The sequence below is a fragment of the Daucus carota genome, chromosome 1 (genome assembly GCF_001625215.2).
Source record: "Daucus carota subsp. sativus chromosome 1, DH1 v3.0, whole genome shotgun sequence".
In the NCBI taxonomy this organism is placed as follows: Eukaryota; Viridiplantae; Streptophyta; class Magnoliopsida; order Apiales; family Apiaceae; genus Daucus; species Daucus carota.
This window is the reverse complement of record NC_030381.2, coordinates 49,416,982-49,441,178: the sequence shown is the minus strand read 5'-3', so window position 1 is coordinate 49,441,178 and position 24,197 is coordinate 49,416,982. Positions and strand designations below refer to the sequence as shown.

General features: G+C 34.6%; 3 protein-coding genes across 4 annotated transcripts; 2 read left to right on the top strand and 1 right to left on the bottom strand.

Moving 5' to 3' along the window:
• Positions 1-422: 422 nt before the first annotated feature.
• On the top strand, positions 423-9,090 carry LOC108204831 (receptor-like protein 4). Of its 2 annotated transcripts, XM_017374466.2 has the most exons (9): positions 423-860; positions 1,581-2,636; positions 3,901-4,048; positions 5,216-5,287; positions 5,728-5,799; positions 6,926-6,997; positions 7,078-7,155; positions 8,031-8,212; positions 8,631-9,090. In XM_017374466.2, exons 1-9 carry the CDS (start codon positions 791-793, stop codon positions 8,750-8,752), a joined length of 1,872 nt encoding a protein of 623 aa, XP_017229955.1. In that variant the 5' UTR covers positions 423-790; the 3' UTR covers positions 8,753-9,090. The 2 variants fall into 2 exon arrangements, with proteins under 2 accessions (XP_017229955.1, XP_017229956.1); XM_017374467.2 differs by lacking the exon at positions 8,631-9,090 and having other exon boundaries at positions 478-860; positions 8,039-8,179.
• A 1,815-nt stretch (positions 9,091-10,905) lies between these two features.
• On the top strand, positions 10,906-11,352 carry LOC108193628 (ethylene-responsive transcription factor 12). The gene has a single exon (XM_017360368.2). The coding sequence runs from the start codon at positions 10,906-10,908 to the stop codon at positions 11,350-11,352; it is 447 nt and encodes a 148-aa protein (XP_017215857.2).
• An 11,368-nt stretch (positions 11,353-22,720) lies between these two features.
• Positions 22,721-23,705, bottom strand: LOC108206684 (ethylene-responsive transcription factor 4). Its single transcript, XM_017377067.2, has one exon. The coding sequence runs from the start codon at positions 23,585-23,587 to the stop codon at positions 22,949-22,951; it is 639 nt and encodes a 212-aa protein (XP_017232556.1). The 5' UTR covers positions 23,588-23,705; the 3' UTR covers positions 22,721-22,948.
• Positions 23,706-24,197: the final 492 nt, after the last annotated feature.

Genomic DNA, 24,197 nt, shown 5'->3' with positions numbered 1-24,197 from the left:
AAATATATATAGAAAGAGAAAATTTAGAAGTTATATTAGAATTATAATTATAATTTATATAAATTCTAAAACATATATCAAATATCAAATATCAAATAATTAAATAAACAGTAAAGAAACGAGTCGCGGATAGATTACTCCACGGTCCATACTCTATCTTGGATACATGCTCGTTGACTCGATTCTGAACAACATTTCATAATTTGCTTGTAATTGTTGCGCACTTGGTTCCTTTTATAGTATTATCTGTAATCTACTGCTACGATCTTCTCAACTTGCATAGGAATAGAGGGTGCCCAAATGATGTGGCCATTATTAGACTATCCAAAAGTAAAGCTAAATAGGCTCAAAAGTCCACATCCCATGCAACAAGCTTTATTATTTTATTTTAAAGATTAACAACACTACATAATTAACACTATTCAAGCATATAAACGATAAAATTGAATAAAGGGTGGTGAGAGATGCTTCAGTGTCACGGGTCAAAATATGACTAAACTCAAACACACCCACTTACTGTACTTGCAAATAATCGAATTTAACATGTCTTAGATAGATTTACAGACACACATCCCGAATCTCTCTCCACTCTCTCCCAAACCCAAATATATTATTGAATGCTTGTCTGAAATGTGGTTGCTTTACTGCTTTTCATTCACACCCTCTGTCTAGAAACCCTCTCTCTCTTTCTCTCTCTGTATCAAGAAAGTTGTTTAGTTTGGTTTGGACCGTTGGGTTTTAAATGGAAGCTCTGGAGTGAGATTGGTTTGGTTTTGTTTGAATCTTGAAGATGTGCAGGCTCTTCTTGCTGTTGTTTGCTTTGTTTTCAGCTATTCCACCTTCATTTAGCAGACACCATGGTTAGTTTTGTGCAATTTTTTTGTTGTGGTTGATTAGTTTTCCTGTAAAAGTTGATTATAATGCTTCCTGAATCACTGCAGCTGTTTAAGGAATTATGAATCTCTTAATTGGTTGCTGAATTTGTGAACCTTTTTTGAGTGGTGGGGTGAGGTTTATAAATTATGAAATTTGATGATGATTAGGATTTTTGTTGGTGTTGCATTGCAATTATTAGTGGAGCACTTTTTTAAAAAAGTTAATTTATCTACATTTTGCTATGAGTGAAATTCTGGTGTTGTAGTTTCAGAGGAGGATTCGATTTTTGTGTCTGTAGTAGAGATGCATTGGAATAGATCAATTATCTTGTGTTTGATTATTTGTTACATCTGAAAAGGAACCCATATATTTATAATGATGCTGTCTTTGAAAATTACAAACCCATAGCTTGCGTTTGTTTGAGTTCCTATCTGATACTATTCCCTCCAGCCAACTGGAATATAACAGTTGACGGAAGTTTCGTTGTTCATTGTACAATAGAGTAGTTAACTGACGATATTCATAGAGTTATTAAAGGAGAATGTCATTCTTCTATATGCAATATCAGCTACAACAATGACGCATTCAATTTTTCTAATTAGAAAATGTGATACTGTGAGTTGGGAAATTCTCTTATTTAGTGATATATCTTATCTTATTTAAAGTCCATCTTAGAATCCTTTTCTTTTTTTTGCACACTGCAGGACCCTATGCTTTGCGAATAAGTTGTGGAGCTCGTGACGATGTCCACATTCCCCCCAAGAATACAAAATGGCATAAAGATATTGCATACACAGGAGGAATAAATACTAATGCAACACTCCCAAGTTCCATTTCACCAGCCCTTACCACACTTCGCTATTTTCCCTTATCTGAGGGTCCTGAAAATTGCTACAGTATCAGCAAAGTACCCAAAGGTCACTATTTTGTGAGAGTCTTTTTTGGATTGGTAAAAGAACCCAGTTTTGATAGCGAACCTTTGTTCGATGTGTCTATTGAGGGAACCCTAATCTATTCTTTGCCATCTGGTTGGAGCAATCATGATGACGAGCAGACTTTTGTTGAAGCTCTTTTATATCTTCCTGATTACTCAGCTTCTCTATGCTTCCATAGCACTGGTCATGGAGATCCTGCTGTACTCGCAATTGAAATTCTTCAGGTTGATAATAAAGCATACAATTATGGTCCGCAGTTTGGCCGGGTAACAATGTTACGAACTGGCAAAAGACTGAGCTGTGGTGCTCAGAAACCAAAATTCGATGCCGACATAAATGGGGATCGCTGGGGTGGTAATCGATTCTGGAATTCTTTTAGTTCTTTTGGTCAACATTCTGATCGTGCCATATCGACCAACAGTAGCATCAAACAAGCTTCAAATGCACCCAACTCCTTTCCAGAAGCTTTATATCAAACTGCTATTGTTAGTACAAATCAATCTGATTTATCATATACAATGGATGTGGATCCCGGCAGAAATTACTCCATTTGGTTGCACTTTGCTGAGATTGATCCTTCAATCAAGTCATCAGGACAGAGGATTTTTAATATTGAGATAAATGGCAATATATTATTTAAAGATGTTGACATTGTAAACATGACTGGTGACATTCACAGCGCTCTTGTACTGAACACAACCGTTGCTGTTGTTGGAAGGAGTTTGAGAATAATTTTACGCCCGACAAAAGGCAGTCATGCAATAATCAGTGGTATTGAAATCTTTGAGGTCATCTTGGCTGAGTCCAAGACCATGTTAGAAGAAGGTATATCATCTACTTAGTTATGTTCCACTTTGCTTAATTTAAGGGTTGACCATTTAATGTGTAGAATTACCGAATTAGTGAGTGTGGGTTGGGTTGGCTTCGGCCCACCCCTGCATAATATGATATCATGCATATAGAATTATAGATTACTAAGAAACCAGGAAGCAGAGATGGTAAAGGCTTACCGAATTAGAGAGTGTGGGTTGGGTTGGGTTGGCTTCGGCCCACCCCTGCATGATATGATATCATGCATATAGATTACTAAGAAACCGGGAAGGGAGAGATGGTAAAGATTTTGTACAATTTACTAATTGCATTATTTACTTATAAATTTTGTTCCTTAAGCTTAAGTATCTGTGTTTGGCATCATGGATTATGAAATCATGTATATTAAAAATGTGATTTTATTTTGAAGTTCTATTCAACCAAAAAAAAAAGAATTTTTATTGTTCTGTTTAACAAAAGAACTTAACCCTTTTAATTCCATTCAACAAATTTTTCATTATGTTTATATCTTTGATATATATTTGTCCTCTATTTAATCTATGTTATATTGTTTTAACTAACCTGGCAGTTAGTCTGGAATAAAGATTTTATGAAGTTGCTTTCATAATTCATAGTACAGAAACCTAAGTAAAATAGATTTTACATATAACTTAATGCATAGAAGCAATCCAGATGATTATGTTGGTTTGAAATGCCATATCCATTTGACATTTTGTGTTGACAAAAAAGGTTCAATTGAAAGATCAAAGGTGTTTTGGGAGAAAGTTGGCTTATACATGTAATGTTCATCCACCGACAAAAATGTATCCATTGTCGGAGTTGTCTTAGCTTGTCCTTTTTTAATTTTTTGTTTTCTCGATGATTGTTTTGAACTATTGTGTATTTAAATGTGTTCTCTTACTATGGCTTTGTGGTTTTGTACTTCTGTTGGTTTTTTTTGCTAGTTATTATTGATTTTAACTTCTCAAATAGGAAATTGGTTGACATGATTTTCAAATTTTTTGTTATGAATATGATTTTTTTAGGCAGTATTGGTTACAAGTAGGAGGACTACTGGAACCCAAATTGTTAAGATAGTTAAATGATTCCGAACATGTCTAGGGTAACCAGCTTAAAATCACATGCACCCTTTAACTAGGACAACAAGACAAATATGGTAGTTCATCATACTTATTTTGCATAAGCTCCAATAGAAGTAAGTGGTAGTTAAAATTTGAACAGAAAACGAATAGTTCAGTAATGTCTCTTTTTTCTATAGTTAGGGCCTTGCAGGCGCTGAAGAGTGCAATGGGCCTTCCACGTCGTCTTGGGTGGAATGGTGATCCCTGTGTTCCACAACTGCATCCATGGAGCGGAGCAGATTGCCAGTTTGATGAAGAAAGCAGCAAATGGGTCATTGATGGACTGTATGGAATTAGATTCTTAAATATGTTTTGCTTCATTTTTAATCATTGTTAAGTTATTCGAGTCGTATTTTACCAATATTCTTCTTATTCCAATGATTCTGCAAACAGAAAAAGCCAATGGAGCTTGACTTGCTAAAAATTCATAAATATGTATTGCTGAATCAACAATATTTTTATACAATTAATACAGACTGACATCTATGTCCCTGACCATATGACTTGTTCTCTTGTTAATTTGATCCACATTTATACAGTTCACCATAATTAACCACTAGACATAGTTGTGTTCATGAGTTTTCACTGGATCTTGCAGATTGGTGGTTGTTTAAAATTTATATTTGAAGGGACTTTCAAAGCTATTTATTGATATCTGTTACATGTCCCAAACAATCCAAGGGTTGTGGTCTTTACTATTGAGCTTTAGCATCTTCTGTCATTTCATGTTATGATCCATAATTCCATATTACTCTGACTCTTCATTTTAAAGTCGATTTGCTGCTACCATTCACCTGATGGTTCAGATAGCTGGTATTGATCACACCTATTTTACTGATGGCTATGCCTTAAGTGGATTAATCTGATTTCTGTTCCAAACGATTTCAAGCTGGAATATATGAACCTTTTTCTAAAGAAATTCAGATCTACTTGTGGATTAGTATTTATACTTACAACTACCATATTATTGTGATCATTATTGCTAAGATATCAGTAATCATATTTATTAGTGACCTCCGGTGTGTAAGAATGTGAACTTATGAAGCTTTACCATGTCAACTCCTATTTTGGCAGGCCTTGTTAGAGCCCTGAGAGTGTGGAGCACATTAGCAGATCTTATTTAGTGAGAAGGCTTAAGTTTCAGACATGTTTGTGGCCTAATATGAACCTTGTTTTTATGGATAATATTTGTGAAGCTCCTTAATTTTATAAACGAATAACTTTTCTTTATTAATTGCATGCTGAGCGGTATCTTCTTCTATTTCTACCATTGCTAGAGTGTGTCAGTTTTTTACTTGACTTGTCCATTAGGATAACTTGACAGATCAATATATTGCAGTTGTGCTTGTTAAGTTTTTATTACCCCTTTTTCGTCAACTCCAGAGAGTAAACGTATAAAATTCTAGTGTAATCAGTTGTGAATAACAATTTATTTTCCTTTTGCAAGAGTAGTGGACTTGACAATCAAGGCTTGAGGGGTTCCTTACCACATGACATGTCTCGGCTGCAACATTTACAAAATATGTAAGTGCTTCACTTTCGTCTGTAAATACCTCTGTTATAGGCTATAGGTCCCCATAAATGGATGAATCTACTGGTGATTTCTATGGAGTCTAAAAGACTGCACCTTTTTTATGAGTTACAATTGCTGCCTTTATTACTAGCATCAGCATGACAAGAGTGGATTTACTATCAGCCAATTTCATTTTATTCTCTTTGCCAGTAGCCTTTTTGTTGTTTAATTATTCTTCTTTATATTATGTCATGATTATAGCATTTCTCGTGTGGATTATGCTACAATTTAGAGTTTACTAGCTAGCAAAAACTTTGTTAAATCAAGTCGAGTTATAGTACCCTGGTTTACATTAATTAGTGTTATTTCCACAACCACCATTAGTTGTGAGTCTGTGACAACTACAACCAAAAACTTGTGGCATTCTATCTGATTTTTTAGTTATTTGCAGAAATTTGAGTGGGAATAGCATCCACGGGACTATCCCTTCTTCACTTGGAGCTGTTACCAGCCTGGAAGTACTGTAAGTGTACCTAGCATTTATGATCTACCTCGAACAGAAATTGCATTCAATTACTACTTCTATAAAGCAATTGTTTATTATATCACATGTGAGAACCAATTATATAAATTTAGGCTTAAAAAGTACTTTGTCAGTTTTACGTCATTCTTTAATACCTTTTTATGTAGACTGGGTACTTGCACTCAAATACAACAGACTATACAACAAATATTAGCACCTTCTGTTCATGTAGAGTGTTTTATTAAGTTTATAATGGGGACCCCTTATGCTACATTTGACTAGTTTAAGTGAAATAAAGGAGGGAATGGAATGGAAATTTGAAAAAAATCAGAGGTGGAAGAGAAAGACATGGGAGGTGATAGTAAAGAAGCACAAAAGGGTAAAGGTTTAAAATTGGATTTGTGAAGGATACGAGCCTGAAAATCAAACGAGTATATATTTGCTATTTGGAGTGAAATGAATTCACTTAAGAAATGGACTTTACTCAGATGTTGTGAAGAAAGTGGAGGAAGAAATGAATAGTATGGAAAAGATAGAAGTGTGTTTTGGATTTGAACATGTTTCATACAAACAAGCACTGTAACTATAGGTAAGCACAACACAGCTAATTAGAGCTCCAAATCATCCAACAAATTCCTTAATATCGGCCTCTAAATCACCCCACAATTTCAATTAATTCCAGCCTTTTACTGTACTAAATCACTTTAGTCTTTATGTTAGCTCTTCATCACAGATTATATGTCAATATCTGCGATAATAATATACGCTAATACCAGTAATCTACAGGGTAATAACTAAATAATATTGACATAGTGATGGTAAGACCTCAATCCGTTCTTTTTTTTTAAAAAAAAATGTTTATAAACTTGTTTGTGGCATGAGTGATATGTACATAAAAGTCGATATAAACAATCACGACAGTAAGGCAATATCTTTAATTTTTTTCTTTTTCTTTTTTCCAAATATTCAGTATATCAGATCTTATATTTGGTTAACCAATTCTATTGAGTTACACATTTCGTTGATATTTCCCCCTTCAGTTCTTTATATTAGTGGAGGCACGATTGATTGTTTATTTTTTACTTTTGGCTAGCATACTGATGTTATGTCCGACATGGCACTGCAGAGATCTGTCGTACAATTTTCTCAATGGATCGATTCCTGAAAGTCTCGGACAACTGACATCATTGCGCAGACTGTATGCCAAGCATTATCGAAGTGTGTGTATAATTTGCAACAACATAGGTGTTTATAACACGTAGTTTAATTGGTTTTCAGGAATCTTAATGGCAACTCCCTCCATGGAAAAGTCCCAGCTGCTTTAGGAGGAAGGCTTTTGCACAGAGCTAGCTTTAAGTATGTTTCTCTTAGTCTCATTCAGAAAGTACTTTATATCTGTCCTGTTACTTCTTGAAGAATCCTGGTAAAAGGGCAATTCAGGGTTACATGACTACATGAGGACAAACGCCCCATATGAACTAAGTACATGCTATAAATTTTGAATGCAAATCAAGACCTTTGAGCAACACCAAACATCTCCAAAGAGCAGACTCCATTTAGTGGAGATATGTTATCAGTTTGAAATGAACTTATGTTAGGATAGCGTTGGTGGACGTGTTAAAATCACCAAAAGCTTTAAGAGTTCTGGGATCACCGTATAAAATTTGTCTATCATCCAGTGACCTATTCGGCCTGTGGCTTGTTCATTTATACCCATGGCATTAGTAAGCTTTTTAAGGAAGTGCAATTGGTTGTGTTGAGTGTTGACCCATGTTCTGTCTCCCTTGTAATGTTAGCTAGACAAGTACTACTACCCTGGTGTTCCAGCAACAGACCATGCCAGAGTTTCTGCTGGCCATGAGGTCTTTGATGCACATCTACAAAACGATGACGCAGTTCATCAAGATTTACTATTATTACATTTACGCTTTGTGGTATTACTATCAGGTTATTGTTGTTTCACATCCAAGTTGCTGACTAGCCAATAATCTTATTCTTTTCATTTTATTTTATTTTTAATTTCTAGCGAGGCATCCTCACCATCTTAGGTGAGCCTAATCCCCTTGTCTTGTGTTTGGTTGGGGGGAATAACTTGGGAGGTTATAAATTGAAATTAGTACTATTTGTAGGGGCATTTCAATCATGTTCATCAGTTGAAAGTTGAAACGCAGCACATATCTTTTTAATCTGTGATGCATTGCACTTGGGATAGTTACCCTGCATATTCTTAGTTTTACAGATAATGCTGGTCTATGTGGAATACCCGGGCTGCCAAAATGTGGGACCCATCTGTCCATCGGAGGAAAAATCGGCATTGGGCTAGGAGCATGTGCTGCACTCATGCTCTTGCTCATCTGCTCAACATGTTGGTGGAAGAGACGGCAGAATATTCTCCGAACTCAAAGAATTGCAGGTAACAGTATCCTCGCTAATGTTAAGCAGCCAAATTGTGCAATAATGTATCCACAGTCTTTATCCATATTGATTGGATAGTAAAAATGGTTCTGTCACAAGAGCTGTTAGTAAGAATTGATGGCATGATAAAATCATAAACTTGTAAAATATTTGTTTTATTGTTTGTTTTCATTATCACCAATGTAAATTGGAATCCTTTCTGAAACAAGTAGGACAGTCTACTCCAGTGAAATAGGTGATGGGGTTAAAAGAACATAATTTCCTGCTAAAGATTCTTTGAAATTTCAAAAGACACATTGCTTTATGGAAAATAACAACTGTAAAGAGAATAACTGAAGGTTTTTCAAAATATAAGGGCATGTCTAGCATTCGTTGTTTCTACAGCTTTTTATTCTTTTTATCTTTTTAATTTGCAGCAAGAGAGGCTCCTTATGCAAAAGCAAGAACGCAGTCTCTCCGTGATGTGCAGATGATAAGGAATCAAAGCCTTGGTCATACTAGGACTGCTTCCGAGAACGGACCACCCTTGCTATCCTGAGTACTGCTCCAACAAACTCCAGATGCTTGCACCTGTGGAACGCGAAAGGCTACCGATCCTTGTATCCCGCTTGCTGATGTAGGTTGATAATTTCCTCTTATTCCATCTTGGGGTTTCCTTTGTCAAAAGCATCTTGTTATTAGTCTCATATCACAATCATGTAGTATTTCAGAATCTTGTACATTATCCTCATCCCCTCCTGTTTAGTTTTATCCAAAACTTAGCAACATTTGGATAGATATCAATACTAAAATGTGCAGTTACACATGTACCCCGAATCTGTACTTGAGCTATTCACTTTATTCTTTAATAATCTTTGCATGGGCTGTCTAACTTAACTGCAAGACTTGCATAGTTGCATTCCCCTATATCATATCTCTTCTTGTAAAATAAATTATAGGTACCTCTGATCTATAATCTACTTTGCTACATGCCAGATGTTCCATAGCTTCTCCACCTTGCTATAACCTTTTGTACTCCATATAGTCTATAGGATAAAAAGTTCTTTGCTTAAATCAATACTCCCCTTACCCTCCATGGTATACATTGTGGTAGGGGGACGTGATATGCACGTTAATACTACTGTAAAATATAGTTCCGTAATTTATTTTTGAAAAAAATATTGAAATGGGTTCAGTGTCCGATATATCTCACTCGAAAGTCGGTGTCCAGTGTTTAATAATATGTCTCACTCAAAAATAAGATACACAATGAAAATGGCTGTCTCCGCAAACCAGAACACTATCTCCATCTATGGTTATACACACTTGTAAGCACGTGGGAACGTCTGAAGAAACTCTGAAAGAGTCCACACACACTACCAAACCTGCAGACTGCAAAAGTGCATGCATATGTGTGCTTGGAGTTTAGTCTTGTAGAGACCTTTTTCTAATGTTTGAGCTGCAAGGGTTTTAATACTATCTTTACAGGATTCCCATCACTACCTGCCAATCACCTTGAGACACCACTCCCCTGATTGCTTACACGACCATCCATACTCTGAAGTTTCACTAATAATCAAATCTGAAATATTAATCCAGACCTTGATGCTGCAGCATACTTTGTACTTTGATGCCTGCAGAGCAGTTTATTAATGACTCTAAGAGAGTGCATCTGTATATATAGGCTAGAAGCTAGCAATGGGGGAGACTTGTTGTGTCACAAGTACCGCAGGCTCATACGTAAGCCCTGCACCCTCTTTATACTTTTCGCACCACCCCGCAACTACCACCATCTCTGCGCAACTCACATGACCCTATACATGTCTATGCTGCTTTTTTATTTGCCTAGCCAAACAATTTGCAAACGGTTCTTTACATGACAATAACACCCGATTTCAGTTCTCCCCTGTTTTTTGAGGTGTAGATCAGAATTTTTGACTACATGGTAAAATTAATCATATATAATTAATTTTTTGTGAAATTAAAATTTTAATAACATACTTTTAGTAAAAATAAATTAATAATTTTAGCTATTAGGTGAAAGTATTTAAAGATAACGTGTGTCAGCTAAAACGTCATATGAAAGAAGAAAATGATATGTATCGAAAATAATTTTTCAATTTTTTTCTCAAAGATATAGATACCTCCCTTACTATTGTGGTTCGGTCTTGGAAGAAAATCTAGAAAAGAATTTGAGTTATGTAGTATTAATGGTAAGAAAAAGAGTAAAATATGGATGATTGTTGATTAGATCCTATTTAAGATTCGAAAAGTCGTATTCGATCTAATAAATCAAATAAAGATTTGATTCAGATTATTATCAGTAAAAATAAGAGGAAACACATGTAATTGTTGTTGGTGTCATAATCTTAATATTTATTTTCTTCGAAATGAGAAAACGGAACCAAGTGTGAAACTGAAACGTTTCAAATGTCGACCTATCAATTTCACAACTTTAGAAAAAAACGAAACAAACAATACCACACGTTTATAAACACGGCCCAATAATACACACAACACACTCCCATAAATACACAAAAAATCCCCCGATGAAATCCAACGGCTCACATCTCACTACCTCCCCAAACTCCTCAGCTGCAGACAATAACATCTTCAAGCCCCTTCTATATAATGCACTTGTTCCATCTAATACTCAGCCGACGATCAAACGTTAACTCAGTGGGCCCACCTTACTCTCTCTCTAAAACCCCCATGGCGTCCACTAAAGAAGGTCACTATAGAGGAGTGAGAAAGCGGCCATGGGGCCGTTACGCCGCCGAGATACGCGACCCGTGGAAGAAAACACGGGTGTGGCTCGGCACGTTCGACACGCCAGAGGAGGCTGCGTTAGCGTATGACGGCGCAGCCAGGTCGCTGAGAGGGCCGAAAGCGAAGACCAATTTTCCGGCGCCGGAAAATGGGTTGGGTCTGGACCTGAACGCGCCGTCGGATCAGCGGTGGGGAGGGAGCTCCGGGAGGATAATGATGCGTGATTTTCTGGGAGAGAGTATGGGAGGGGGGAGTAGGAGCCACCGTGGGGTGGTGGGGAGTGGGGGAGCTCCGGTGCCGGAGAGTTCGAACACGGCGGCGTATCTGGGGATAGTGCGACGTGGGTTGGGGATAGATTTGAATGAGCCACCTCCTCTTTGGCTTGCATGATGAGTAGCAATATTGTAATCTTGTATTCAGGAGTATTATTATGTCATAGCATGTACTACTACCACTATGCAGTAGTATCAATGTATGTAAATATTGGTCTCTTTCTAAGAAACAATGCAAATTTTCTGATTGTTTGGTTTTCTTTTTCTTTTTTTGTATTTTTAAGTTATTGTGAAATTAGCTAGCATAGCATAGCAATACCTAGCAGAACTAAAATGAAATTGGGTGGCGTTCATAGATCAACTGATCAAGAATGATTGCAAAGAACGAGTGATGAAATATTCCATTAGAGAGTGTTACCATATTTTTTGCTTAAATGAAAAATTAAATCAGAAACATTACTAACCATTTTCTTTAAGTTTCCAACCATTCTTAATTTGAAGTTACAGTGGCCGGCACACAAATCGGGTGGATTTAACTGGAGCCCACTGCACATAATACCGTGTTATAAAAATATGTGATTTATTAAAAATAATATAAAAAAATTATAATATAGTTTATTAACTTATTGATTACAATTAATTGATTAATCTGATTACTGATTTATAGAATCATGATCACTGTCGTAAAATTTTTAATGATTTGAATGAAAAAAGTTATATGGAAATTTAATTTTGAAATGGTTACGTATATAGTGCATGTTTGGTTGTCCTTGCTTTCGGTTTCTTTTTCTTGAAATTCGGTTTCTTTTTTTCTTAACTCGTTTGTATATAAAGTCAGAAACACGTATAAAAAATTGATATTAAAATCTACTCCTGAACCGTATTCTTTGTGGGTGGTCCTTCACATACATCGTTTCATTCCTGCGTACTAGGATACAAGACCGTGTTGTTAAGCAATAGTAAATAAATTATCTATAGTTGAAGCCGTATTTCTTAAGGATAACAAAGTCAAAAATCCGGCCGTCCTTACTAGTGTCAAATAATTAAGTTTCCAAGACTTTGTAATTTACACAAACAAATGGACCATTAAAGTAATGTACGCTTATTGAGTATCTACAGACCATTCTCCGTAAAGCAATTACCACTACCAATTAAATCCATTATATTATACTCTAATTCACAAATGTACATGTCGTGCCTAGATTAAGCAATAATTATGATCATGTGTGATGGATAAGTTTATGGTTGTGGCACTATCAACATTGGATTATCTTATGTAAGTGTATAATATTATAACACAGATGCAGATTAATATGAGATGTCTACCTTAACTTTCTGTTGCCACGTTGTCTAATTAGTGAATAATCTCGATTATGATTGTAATATAATATGATGTAACTTGTGTTAAAGAAATAAAAAGGGGTTGGGACGGCCACCATTTGCTGGTCACTCGGAAGTGAACAAGTCAACAACAAGAATATGGGTGACATCCCTCTTGCTAGCAAAGTCTTTTCTCGTAACTTGTTGGAACGTAAGCAGATAACAAGAGCTAGGGGCATGGTTGGCTGCACAAGAACAACCCTGAGCGCAGCGTTGTGAACCAAGCTATAACCGGGTGCACTGTGAAGTATCAGTATACTCCCTCTGTCCCAAGTCTTTTATCCAGTTTAACTTTTTTTACTCAAATTGACTCAATTTTGATTAAAATTTATATATATTAAATAATTGAAAACATTTATATCTATTTTATTATAAAATGCATTTTTTGATTTTTAGAAATCATGTAAAAATAATTATTTATTATCGGTCAAAATTTGGTCGTACTCAAACAAGACAAAAGAAGTGGGACAGAGGGAGTATTTTTTTTTTAACAAGGTACTCCCTCCGTCCCCCTGAGTTATATATATTGAGGGACAGAGATAGCAGGTATTTTATATTTTTTGTCATCTATCTAATAAGCATTTGGTTTCAATCAGATGAATAGAATTTATAATTGTTCGCATAAGTTCAGTTACCGATTGCTTAGTCTTCGGCAGGGAATTAAAAAATAATGTTTGTAGTTGTTCTTTTAGATCCTGATTTTTTTAAAAAAAAATAAATTAGAGTTGTGTGGCGGAATCTTAGTGGTTACAAATTTATATTTCAAGGATGATTTCTATCTTAAGTGCGGCCTTACATACGTATATTATGATATAATAATATTAAATTAAATATATTGGGACAGAAAAAATTAAAACGGAAGGAATATAAATATGTAATTGAGTTTAAAATAATATAAAAATGGTTCAACATGTTTAAGAACTAAACGAGGAAGAGAGCTATTTTAATCTCGTTATATTCCAAATTGAAAGACCGTGTAGGCCGTCTCTTGGAATTACTAAAATCTTAGGCAAGAAATACAGAAACAGGAGAAGATGGTGAAATGAAACACGCGAAACTGACCGCTCGCTTTTACGTAAATAAACAAAGTAAATAAAACAATTTGGTAGATAAAATAGTGACTTGTGAGGCGAGTTGTACAAGTCAACCAAAAGAGGGGCAGCAGCATCCATAAATGCCGCCCGCCATTTAATTTTTATCGCTTTCTTCCTTTTCCCATGGAGTATAATAATAAGTGGATGAGCATTCTTATGGAGTACCCCCTCTATTTGTTATGTCTGGTCACGAAGTGGCGCATGGACAAGACAAATTTCACAAATGTTCTTTCTAAAGTTTATTGTTGAAATAACTCACTTGGAAAAAATTGACACTTACTTCCTCCGTTTTGAAATATAAATTTTTCGATCTTTTTCACGTATTTTTTATTTTTTTACCGTATGATTAAAATCATAGTTTTTGAAAAAAAAAATTGAATAATAATATCAATCATATATTTTTATTCAAAAAAAAAAAATTTCAAAAGTAATAATTTTTATCATGCAGTCAAAAGATTTAGAAACGCGTGCAAAAAAATCAAACGACTTATATTTCAAAACAGAAGGGATATATCGCATAATTTACATTTTACGTGTATCGATGTACCTTAGTTTATATTTTATCGATGATTTAAGATCTTTAAAATATTCTCGAATGATGATTTATATTGATAAATCAAGATTTTAAAGTATTTCTGGATGATCACTTTATACTATAGATTTATATAAATATACCAACTACGAGTATTCCTCCGTTCAATAGGTTGTTTCTGAACCTTCTATAAAATGTAATTTTCTTTTCTAATTCTAGTCCAGAGTGAGTAATATCCACTAGAGTAATATTTATTTATAAACAAGTAAATAATTTGTAAAAATTAAAACCAGCGCCATTGATGGCAGCAGTGATATCAATGACCCACAAGAGCTGTACAGAGTCAAAGGTGAAAGAGATGAAGGGTCCCACCAGAGTGATATGTCGGCCGTTGAGGCATCGCATCACACACCACTCTATCTCAAAAATTGCTTGCAAACGTAGAGTACTCCTTATAATGTCGCGGCGACTCCGTCACGTTCGTTTATTTCACAGCACTAACGTTGACGGTGGTTTAATCATGCGGCACTTCTTCTTTATTGTTCGTTGTAATCATCGCACGCCACTTTCACGGCGCCGTTACGCAGAGTTCGATGCTACGTGCTCGTTTCTTTCTTTATCAAACCCAACCAAATTACTCCACACAAAAAGTCTAGTCATTACACTATATACAAATGTTTTATGCATACGGCTTGGCCACATTTTTTTCCCATAATAAAAACCTCTCTCATGGAGTAATTGTTTAATAAGACTTATTTTCAAAAAATAATTATGAAAGTTATATATTTATTTAATCCATGACTTATTTTTAAAAATAAAAAAGAAAGTTAAATTTCAAAATCTTTTCTCATAATTGTTTAAATATTTGTTAGAGATTTTTATAAAACATACTTCAATGACTTATTTTATAAATGTTTTGCTTTCAATAAAAGTTGAATATTAAATTGTTGTTTCAGAAAGCAAAAATTAAAATAATTCATAAAATTACGCAACGATTCCTATGCCATTTGTCCCAAATCTATACTACCTCTGTTTTTTAATATATGACGTTTGACTTTTTGACAAATATTTTTAAGTGTTTTGACCGAGTAGTTAAAAACATTATTTTTAAAATTTTCTTTTTTGAATAAAAATATGTAATCCAAATTTTAATTCACAAAAAAATTAAATAAAAATAATAATTTTTATTATGCGGTCAACCCATCTAAAGGTACATGCCCAAGTCAAAAGTGATCTATAATGAAATAGTGATTTATAATCTTTGATCAAAAATTAGTCAATTTGATCAAAAAAAATAAAAATGTGATAACTTAAAAAAAGGACAGAAAGAGTAAATGAAATAGTACCTTGAATGTGCACGAGAAAAGCCACATTGCACGACAAAAAAGCATCGGTGAACAAGAGTTATATGTCGTACTACTCCTAACTATCTAGGCGATATTGCTGTTTGACCAGGAATAAAACCTGATTCAAAAATTACGAACACTCACAGGTCACAAGTCACAAGTCACAAGTATGAAATTATGCATACTCGGTATCAAGGCAATACCATTGTTTGACCAGGGTTGCATACATGATACACCGGACCGGGTCATTAGATTCTAGATTGCGCCAACTAATAGCAACATTTTTTTTATTTCAAATCCCCAATAAAATATTCCCTTGTTTAGCTTCAAACTAGGTACTCAAGTATATGTCCGGTTCTAGTTTCACTCAAACCAAACAGATAATCTCTTGACATGCACAACTTGTCAAACCGGATATAAAATTAAACAAATTTCGAATTGTATAATGCTGCTGGCCTTCTGATTCTTCTTGTCTATTTCAGCAGAACCGATTGGACCTAGAGCAAAATTATTAAAGTTAGAATCCGTACAAGAAGATGGGAAGGTTCCTGACAAATTTGGTTTATTATTAGCATTAGGTAAGAAAAGTAGTGTAATGAGAAGGTGGTGTCAGCTCAGACTGCAACAATACATACATACACTGATATGCATGTAACAGATTCATACATAAGTCGTCCCCCCAGCCGCCCATATCACGAGGAAACTAGTCGACCCCCAAGCCCCAAGGGTTCTGTTCTTTGTAAATTGTGTTTGTCATTGCTTTCTAGCTAACAACTGTGTTTTTTTTTAAATTTATTTTTTAAGTTATTCGGCTGAGTGCTTTGTTATAGGTGGACTTTGGTTATTAATCTGGAAAGAGAGATTTGTGAATTTTGGGGTCCTGTCGTGCATTTTGTTAAATGTAAAGGGAAGAATTATGGACTTGGGGTTTGTTCGTGTTCATTGGATAGACAGGGTGTTGATGAGAATAGTTTGAATTAGGATGAATTTAACAAATTTAAGTCGTCTTTATATTAATTGGTTGTTAGTTTAAAGTAAAAGTGGAAATTTTCTTAAGAAATTTGGTTTAAATTGTGATGAATTTGATATTTGGTTTAAGGTACAGGTATGCCATGGACATTTTAAACAACAATCGGTTTTTTTGACAGTTGGATGAAAAACAAAAATTTAATACGTCCTACGTTTTTTAACTGCTGAACTGGAAAAAAATCCGATTTAACGGTTAGAAAACGCTGGACAAATCTCGTCAAGAGTTTTAAAAAGCATTGGAAGTAGGTTATAATCCGACTGCCGGATATTCATCCAAGAAAGAAAAGACCTTTCCGAAAAGGTATGGATCATCAAAAACGGACTCATAACGAATCGGGAATTAAATAAAACGTCTGCTGACTCAGATTCGAAGCGAAAAAAACAGTGTCTGAATAAGTTTTGTGATTTTGAGAACAGTTCGAAACATAATCTGAGAAAACATTATGAACGAAAGTTGTAGGATATTGAAAAAGCTTTCCGAAACATCAAGAATCATCGAATTCCGATAAGAATTGTATTTACTACGAATTTTACAAGACAGCTGATTTGTGAGAATAAAACCCTGCGAATTTTTGTAATAAAAACGAATAGAAGGTTGGGTGGCTCTCAAAAGTGTATATAAAAGAATGGAGGAATACAATCAATATATAGAGTCTTGAAACCCTAATTCTAAACCTATCCATAATCGGAATACAAGTCTGATCCAAATTCTAAGTCCATCATCCTAGTTCAATTTTAAATCCTAATTATAATCCAATTTTAATCCCCTATTTATTAATACTAATCAATTAATATTATTCTAAAAATTCACGGGATATTACATTCAACCCTTCTTAAAAAGAATTTGGTCCCCAAATTCCAAATCCCCCCAAAATCTACTCTCTAAAATTCATTTAAAAAACACGAAACATAACTGAAAATTCCCCACTCTTAATCATTACTATTCTATTTATTACTAAAACTACGTATATTATATATATATACCCCCTTAAAAAGGATTCCGTCCCCGGAATCTAACGAAACTAAAACTCGTACCTGAACCGAATAAGTGCGGACATCTCACACGAATTGAATCTCTCATTTCCAAGTAGACTCTTATACCAGATGATCCTTCCATAAAACTTTGATAAAACGAAACAAGCCAATAAAATAACTTTAAACAGAATACCCATCCCATACTCGAGAGCATGTTGATGATGTTCGTCAATAAAGTATGGGGTCGCTTAAGTTAGCTTAAAATAAGTACCTTCTTATTTAAAGTAAAAAAATATAGTAGAAATGAGAAGTAAGTTAATAACTATAAGTTGTTAAAAGTGTTTGAAAAGTAAGTAAAAGTTATAAAGGGAACTAGCATTTTGTACTTCCAACTTCTTTCTCACAGCTTCTTAAAAAAAAATTCTTAATTTTTTGGGTTAAAAAAAAAAAAAGCAAAAAACCCCAAACGGAGGCTATGGGACCGTTTGAAAAAGCTTAAAAAAAGTGATTTTGCGCTTAAAGTAAAGAAGTGGATCAGAAATGAGATAAAAATAAGTTAATAAAGTGTTTGGAAAAGAAGTAGAAGCTCTAAGACAGAAGCTAGCATTCTAAGCTTCTTAAAAGTGCTTCTACTTCTCTACACAAACGGGTCAATAAAAAGCAGAAGCCATAAGCAACTCCAGCTTGTGCTAAACAAAGAGGCACTATATCTTCCTCATTTTTCACTATTTATTATTGGAGTTGTTCTTGTTTTACTATTATTTTATTTATAGCTATGTTTTATCGAAGATATATATGTTGTTTTAACAATTAGGTTGTCATCAGTAAATTTAACAAAATTCAGCACAAATAAATTTGTTAATAAACTTAGCTCAAGTAATTTAACAAAAACTTGACCTATGTGTAGATATAAATTTAGCACAAATAAATTTGTCAATAAAACGAATCCAGCTCATACATGTGTTTTTAGCGTGATTTAAAAAAATGTTTATCACTGATGAATGAGAATTAATTTTTATTGCATGTGTTTGGATAATTTTTAGGTGTTTACAATTTTTTGGGTATAAAAATTATTAATATAATAAGAAATTTTTTATAGATCATCTATGATACTCTGCATGTTTGTAAAATCAATTTTCCAACCTAAAAAAAATCACTGAAAAAAAATTAAGACTCACAACTTCTTAAAATCTTATTTATAGATTAGAAACTGATGTACAATTTCGTAATTTCCGTTACACAAATGTACGAATAAACTACTTCTTATTTATGAGCCATAAACTGAACTTATAAGTCCTGTCATATCTTCCGGAAATAAAATTAATGCTCAAACATCCTACATAAAATAGATCGCCTAACGAAATTATTTATCTGCGGAGTAGTAAATTTTGCTGCCGATGAAATCATAAAGACAAATTGACCTACGTAAGAATATCTGCATAACCTACCAGTACTTGTTTAGTGGTGAACAGCTTTACCGGGAAAGAGTCGTCCAATTCAAAAGCAAAATCTTCCCCAAAGATTTAGAGGACCATCTCACGGGTCCCATAAACAATACCCGCCGCGCTTTTGTTTGCGCCGCCCGCGTGTATGTGGACCTAATACTATCTCATAATCCCTCGGCAAATTTTTTACTCCCACAGTCCCACTAGTGTATTTAGAGCAACTCCAGCAGCTTCCCTGTTTGAAGTCTTAAACCAAAATATGAGGAATATGGGAAAATAATCCACTCCAACAGTATCTTAGTGATTCCTTAAATCACTAAGATCCACTAGCCATGCCTTATCTTTAGCTAACCTCTCTCCTCTCCTCAATCTTATTTTATAATAAATTCTGAATACAAACATGTTAACTTTTAATAATAAAATAGTATATAAGGAATGAATACGAGGAATATTGTTGGAGGTGAGAATAACTATTATTATCTTAAGTCACTAGGATCCAATATTTTATATTATATTTAAGGAATGGGCTAAGATGTTGCTGGAGATGCTCTTAGTATTAGTATACTCCCTCCGTCCCTAAATACTTTTCATGTTTCTCCTTTTCACGTTTGCCAACACACACTTTTGATCATTAATATCTTTAATTTTATATTAGTATTAAATATAAAAATTTCACTGTATTAAAGTACTCATAAATACGAACCCAACAAGATCACTCATGACTATATTTAGTATTATAGATTAGACGTAAATTAGTCATTTGTCTCATGTTATGAACAGTCCCAACATATCAAACGAGAAAAGCTTTTTGGGACGGAGGGAGTAATTAATAACAGGGACAGGTCACATATGGTACAGTATATTATCAATAATTTTTTAATAAAATTGTATTAACTTTTGATTTTTATGAAAATGTAAAAAATTATCAAATATTTCAACAAAATAATTTCATTTTAAATATAATATCATCCACCAAATTTTTTATGTTAAGCGTAATATATTACTCTCTCCGTTTTTTAATATTTGACGTTTGACTTTTGGCACACATCTTTAGATGAGTTAATTGGATAGTAAAAATTATTTTTTTTTGTGAATTAAAATTTCAATTATATATTTGTATTCAGGAAAAGAAAATTTTAAGAATAATAATTTTAACTACTCAATCAAAACACCTAAAGCTACGTGTTCAAAATCAAAGCGTCAAATATTAAAAATAGAGAGTATTTAGTATTGATTGTTATTCACCATTACTCTCGATAATAATCCGCATAAAACACATTTGATTCTTTTGCAAGGAAAATGAAAGACAACGAGAGGGGCACACTACACGTGACGAGATAATAGTTGGAATCTCGAAAGTGGCTGGCTGCCTTGCTTCTTCTGCTACGTTGATGGGTCAACATGAATTTAGATCCGGTCGGTCTTTACCCAGAAGCCGCTAATCTTGGACCCACTCTTTTGCCTCCATTATAAGGTAAACACGTATTTATTTATACTCTTCTTTTTCTCAAGATGCTTATCCTGAGTATAATATGCGCGCTGGCTCATGTCAATTAGTTTGAAAATCAAACACAGCATATTGGCCTTTGAAAGAAGAGTACAGGAAAGATGAGCCGCGGTCGATGGAGGAGTCAAAGATAAGTAGGGTTGAATGGCAAGTCCTACAAAAAAGAAAACCAGTGAAAATTTATAGTAACAATTATCCTAGAATTATTGAAATTCGGTTCATTCTGTAAAATAAACTAAAATTTGTAAGTTATATCCTAAACAATAAATCCGAAAAAAGATTGGACCAAAATTTAATATCATTAAATTTTTTAATAATATTAAAATAGAAATTAGGGTGTTGAACTTTGAAAAATAATAATCTAACTAATATACAGCAGGATTGCCCCACGTCATCGTTTTTGGCGGCAAAAACCTATCTCACCGAATCTAAATGGTCTGAAGTACGAAACTTCGGTGGTCTGAAAAATTTTTCCACTCAATTTGTAGTATAGCGCAGACTAATACCTGGCCGGTGCTCGTAGACGATGTCAAACCCTATACTTTTTTAAGAAATTAGAGATTGTTTTTCTGTTTCCTTTTAATTACCTATTCAGAAATCTCAAGAAGTGAGAAGATCGAAGCACTTTAATTTCTAAATTCTTTGCATATTTAATCCTTATTTTTTGTATTAGACAAAAGGGTTGTTTTATATGTATGTGTATTGAATTAGATGACTAGTAACATTTAAATATTTTATTTTTCTAAAATAAACTATAAATTTCTAATCGATGAAACCGCCACTTGTTAAACCAACCAATTCGATTAATTGAATTAAATATTAATATGATACATTAAAATTAAATTAATATAGTCAAATATAAATTACAAAATTTTTAGGGAAATCTACAAAACTACCTACCTTTTCTTTAATTATTTACAAAAATACTACCTTCCAGAATTCTTTTTAAAAATACATTTTCATAAAATCTTTTTTTCAAAAATACTGTTTGCAACTTTTGCAACCTCATCTGCAACTCCAGGCGGCGCCAGCCGTGTTGCAACCTCTTTTGCAACTTCATATGCAACCAAATTCCTGATTTCAAGTTCCAGTTTTCAAATGTCGTTTTCGACCTCATTTTCGGAATCGATATATATATATATATATATATATATATATATATATATATATATCGATTCCGAAAATGAGGTCGAAAACGACATTTGAAAACTGGAACTTGAAATCAGGATTTGTAATTGGATATATGGTTGCATATGGTTGTATTCAGTTGCATATGGTTGCATTCAGTTGATTCTATTGTAATCTAATGGCCCCGCCAGGGGCACACCATACATCTGTTGTTACTTACAGTTTTCAGTTGCATTTAGTTGCAACTGAGGTTGCAAATGAAGTTGCAACTGCAGTTGCAAATGAAGTTGCAACTGCAGTTGCAAAAGTTGCAACTGCAGTTGCAAAAGTTGCAACTGCAGTTGCAACTTTTGCAACCTCATTGTTGCAACTTTTGCAACCTCATTTGCAACTTTTGACTGCAGTTGCAAAAGTTGCAACTGCAGTTGCAACCTCATTTGCAACTTTTGCAACCTCATTTGCAACTTTTGCAACTTACAGTTTTCAGTTGAACTAGTTGCAATTGCAGTTGCAACTTTCCATTTTTATTTGCAACTTTTGCAACCTCATTTGCAACTTTTGCAACCTCATTTCCATTTTTATTTGCAACTTTTGCAACCTCATTTGCAACTTTTACGGCTGCGCCGCCCAAGGTTGCAAAGGTTGCAAATCGTATTTTTGAAAAAAAAATTTTATGAAAAGGTATTTTTAAAAACAATGAAAAAGATGGTAGTATTTTTAAAAAAATAATTTTACAGATGAGTATTTTTAAAAAGATCCCAAATTTTTATAGGCTCATTTTATTTAACCACAACTATTCTCGGTAGTCGTTGGATGCGCAAAATCAAGCAACTTCTACTGTATTGAATATTAGTGGGAATCTCTAATACTATTGATTAAAATAAATCAACTATTGCACGAGACAAAACTGCCGGCCGACACGTTTGTATTCCAAAGAAACCAACTCAACTTGAGTTCATCATATCATGTCACTGGTAAATTAAGCTTAAACATGCATGTAACCTTACTCCTTTCACATGTGAAATTGTAAACACAATCAAACACACTAAATTTTACAAACAAATTTTATTAATATAATAATCATCACCAGTAGTTGTCAATAGAAGAATTACAGGTGAATCTCGAAACAAACGGTCGGAAATTCTCAACAGAATCTCTTGCCGTCGCAAAAAAAGATCACAGCCTTGTCTTCTAGAAATACTACAATAAAATCACTAAAATTACAAGTTAACAACCAAATTTTCATATAGAATCAAAACGACGACGTCCCTGTTTTATTCAAAAATATTCAGGCAGCGGAAGCTCGTTCAGATCAATCATAATCCCTCTCCGATTCATATTCACATCAACCACCGAAGACGAGTCCGAATCACTCTGGGACCCACTGCTAACCCTAAAACCCGACCCGTCGGAGCTCCGGTAACCCGCCGCCGGTACAAACCCAAAAATCTGAACCGGCTGGATTTGAAACGGGTACAAAATCGGTGACCCGAAACCGGACCCATAACCCGACCCGAACCCGTCCGCGGCAACGTTAAGATCCAACGACAAAAACCGCTCCTGACTCGACGACTCCAGCGTACTCGTCGGACTCTGGCTCTGCTTCACATCATACTCATTCCCAACCTTCTTACTCGTATCGATCTTCTTGAAATCGCTCACGTTCATTATTTCATCGGGGGTCGGAAAATTCGTCTTCGCCTTGTTGTTGCGAAACCCGCGAGCGGCAGCGTCGTAAGCCCGCGCCGCCGCTTCCGCCGTATCAAACGTCCCCAGCCAAACCCTAGTTTTCTTCCCCGGGTCTCTAATCTCCGCGGCGTATCTTCCCCAGGGGCGCTTTCGGACACCTCTGTAATGTACTTCGTCGACGTTGGTCTGTTTCTTGCATGGTGGCGCCGTCTTTTCCTTGGGAGCCATTTTTAGTTAAAAATTTGATTGAATAATTTGATCTTTGAGGGTGCGATATTTTAGGGGAGAGAATGGAGGAGAGGTGGTGGAGAAATGTGTGTGAAGTGCGTGTATATATAGATGGAGAGGGGTGTGTTGACTGATAATACGGAGGATGATATAGCCGCCCTAGACGTGTGTGATGGCATTTGTGTAATATGGATTGCATGGTGGGGGACCACGTGGCAACCAGTGTTTTGTTGGTGGCATCATTATTTTATGCCGTATTTTTTGTACATGGGTGTTGTGAAGTACTCCCTCCGTCCCTTTTTACTTGTCCCTTTTGAAAAAATAACGCATCTTAAGAAAATGTTAGGTGGATATCTTGTTTTCATACATATCCCTAATAAATGCAATGAATTAGATAGAGTTGTGTATATATATATGCTAGTCAAACATTGGAAGTTGTTACATTTTGAAAAAACATACAAAAAGTTGCTTTGAAAAGAGAAGTGGACAAGTAATTTGGGACAAAAAAAAATTTCAAAAGAGACATGTAAAAAGGGACGGAGGGAGTAGTATATTATCACTGTTTCAAATGTTCTTTCTGAAATAATTTGTATACATTGATCACGATTGG

Excerpts from the sequence above, each read along its gene's own strand:
- LOC108193628 (XM_017360368.2), top strand. The coding sequence starts at position 10,906 with ATGGCGTCCACTAAAGAAGGTCACTATAGAGGAGTGAGAAAGCGGCCA.
- LOC108206684 (XM_017377067.2), bottom strand. The coding sequence starts at position 23,587 with ATGGCTCCCAAGGAAAAGACGGCGCCACCATGCAAGAAACAGACCAAC.
- LOC108204831 (XM_017374466.2), top strand. The coding sequence starts at position 791 with ATGTGCAGGCTCTTCTTGCTGTTGTTTGCTTTGTTTTCAGCTATTCCA. Across the intron at positions 5,288-5,727 it reads CTGCAACATTTACAAAATAT|AAATTTGAGTGGGAATAGCA; the intron begins GTAAGTGCTTCA and ends AGTTATTTGCAG. Across the intron at positions 8,213-8,630 it reads CCGAACTCAAAGAATTGCAG|CAAGAGAGGCTCCTTATGCA; the intron begins GTAACAGTATCC and ends TTTAATTTGCAG.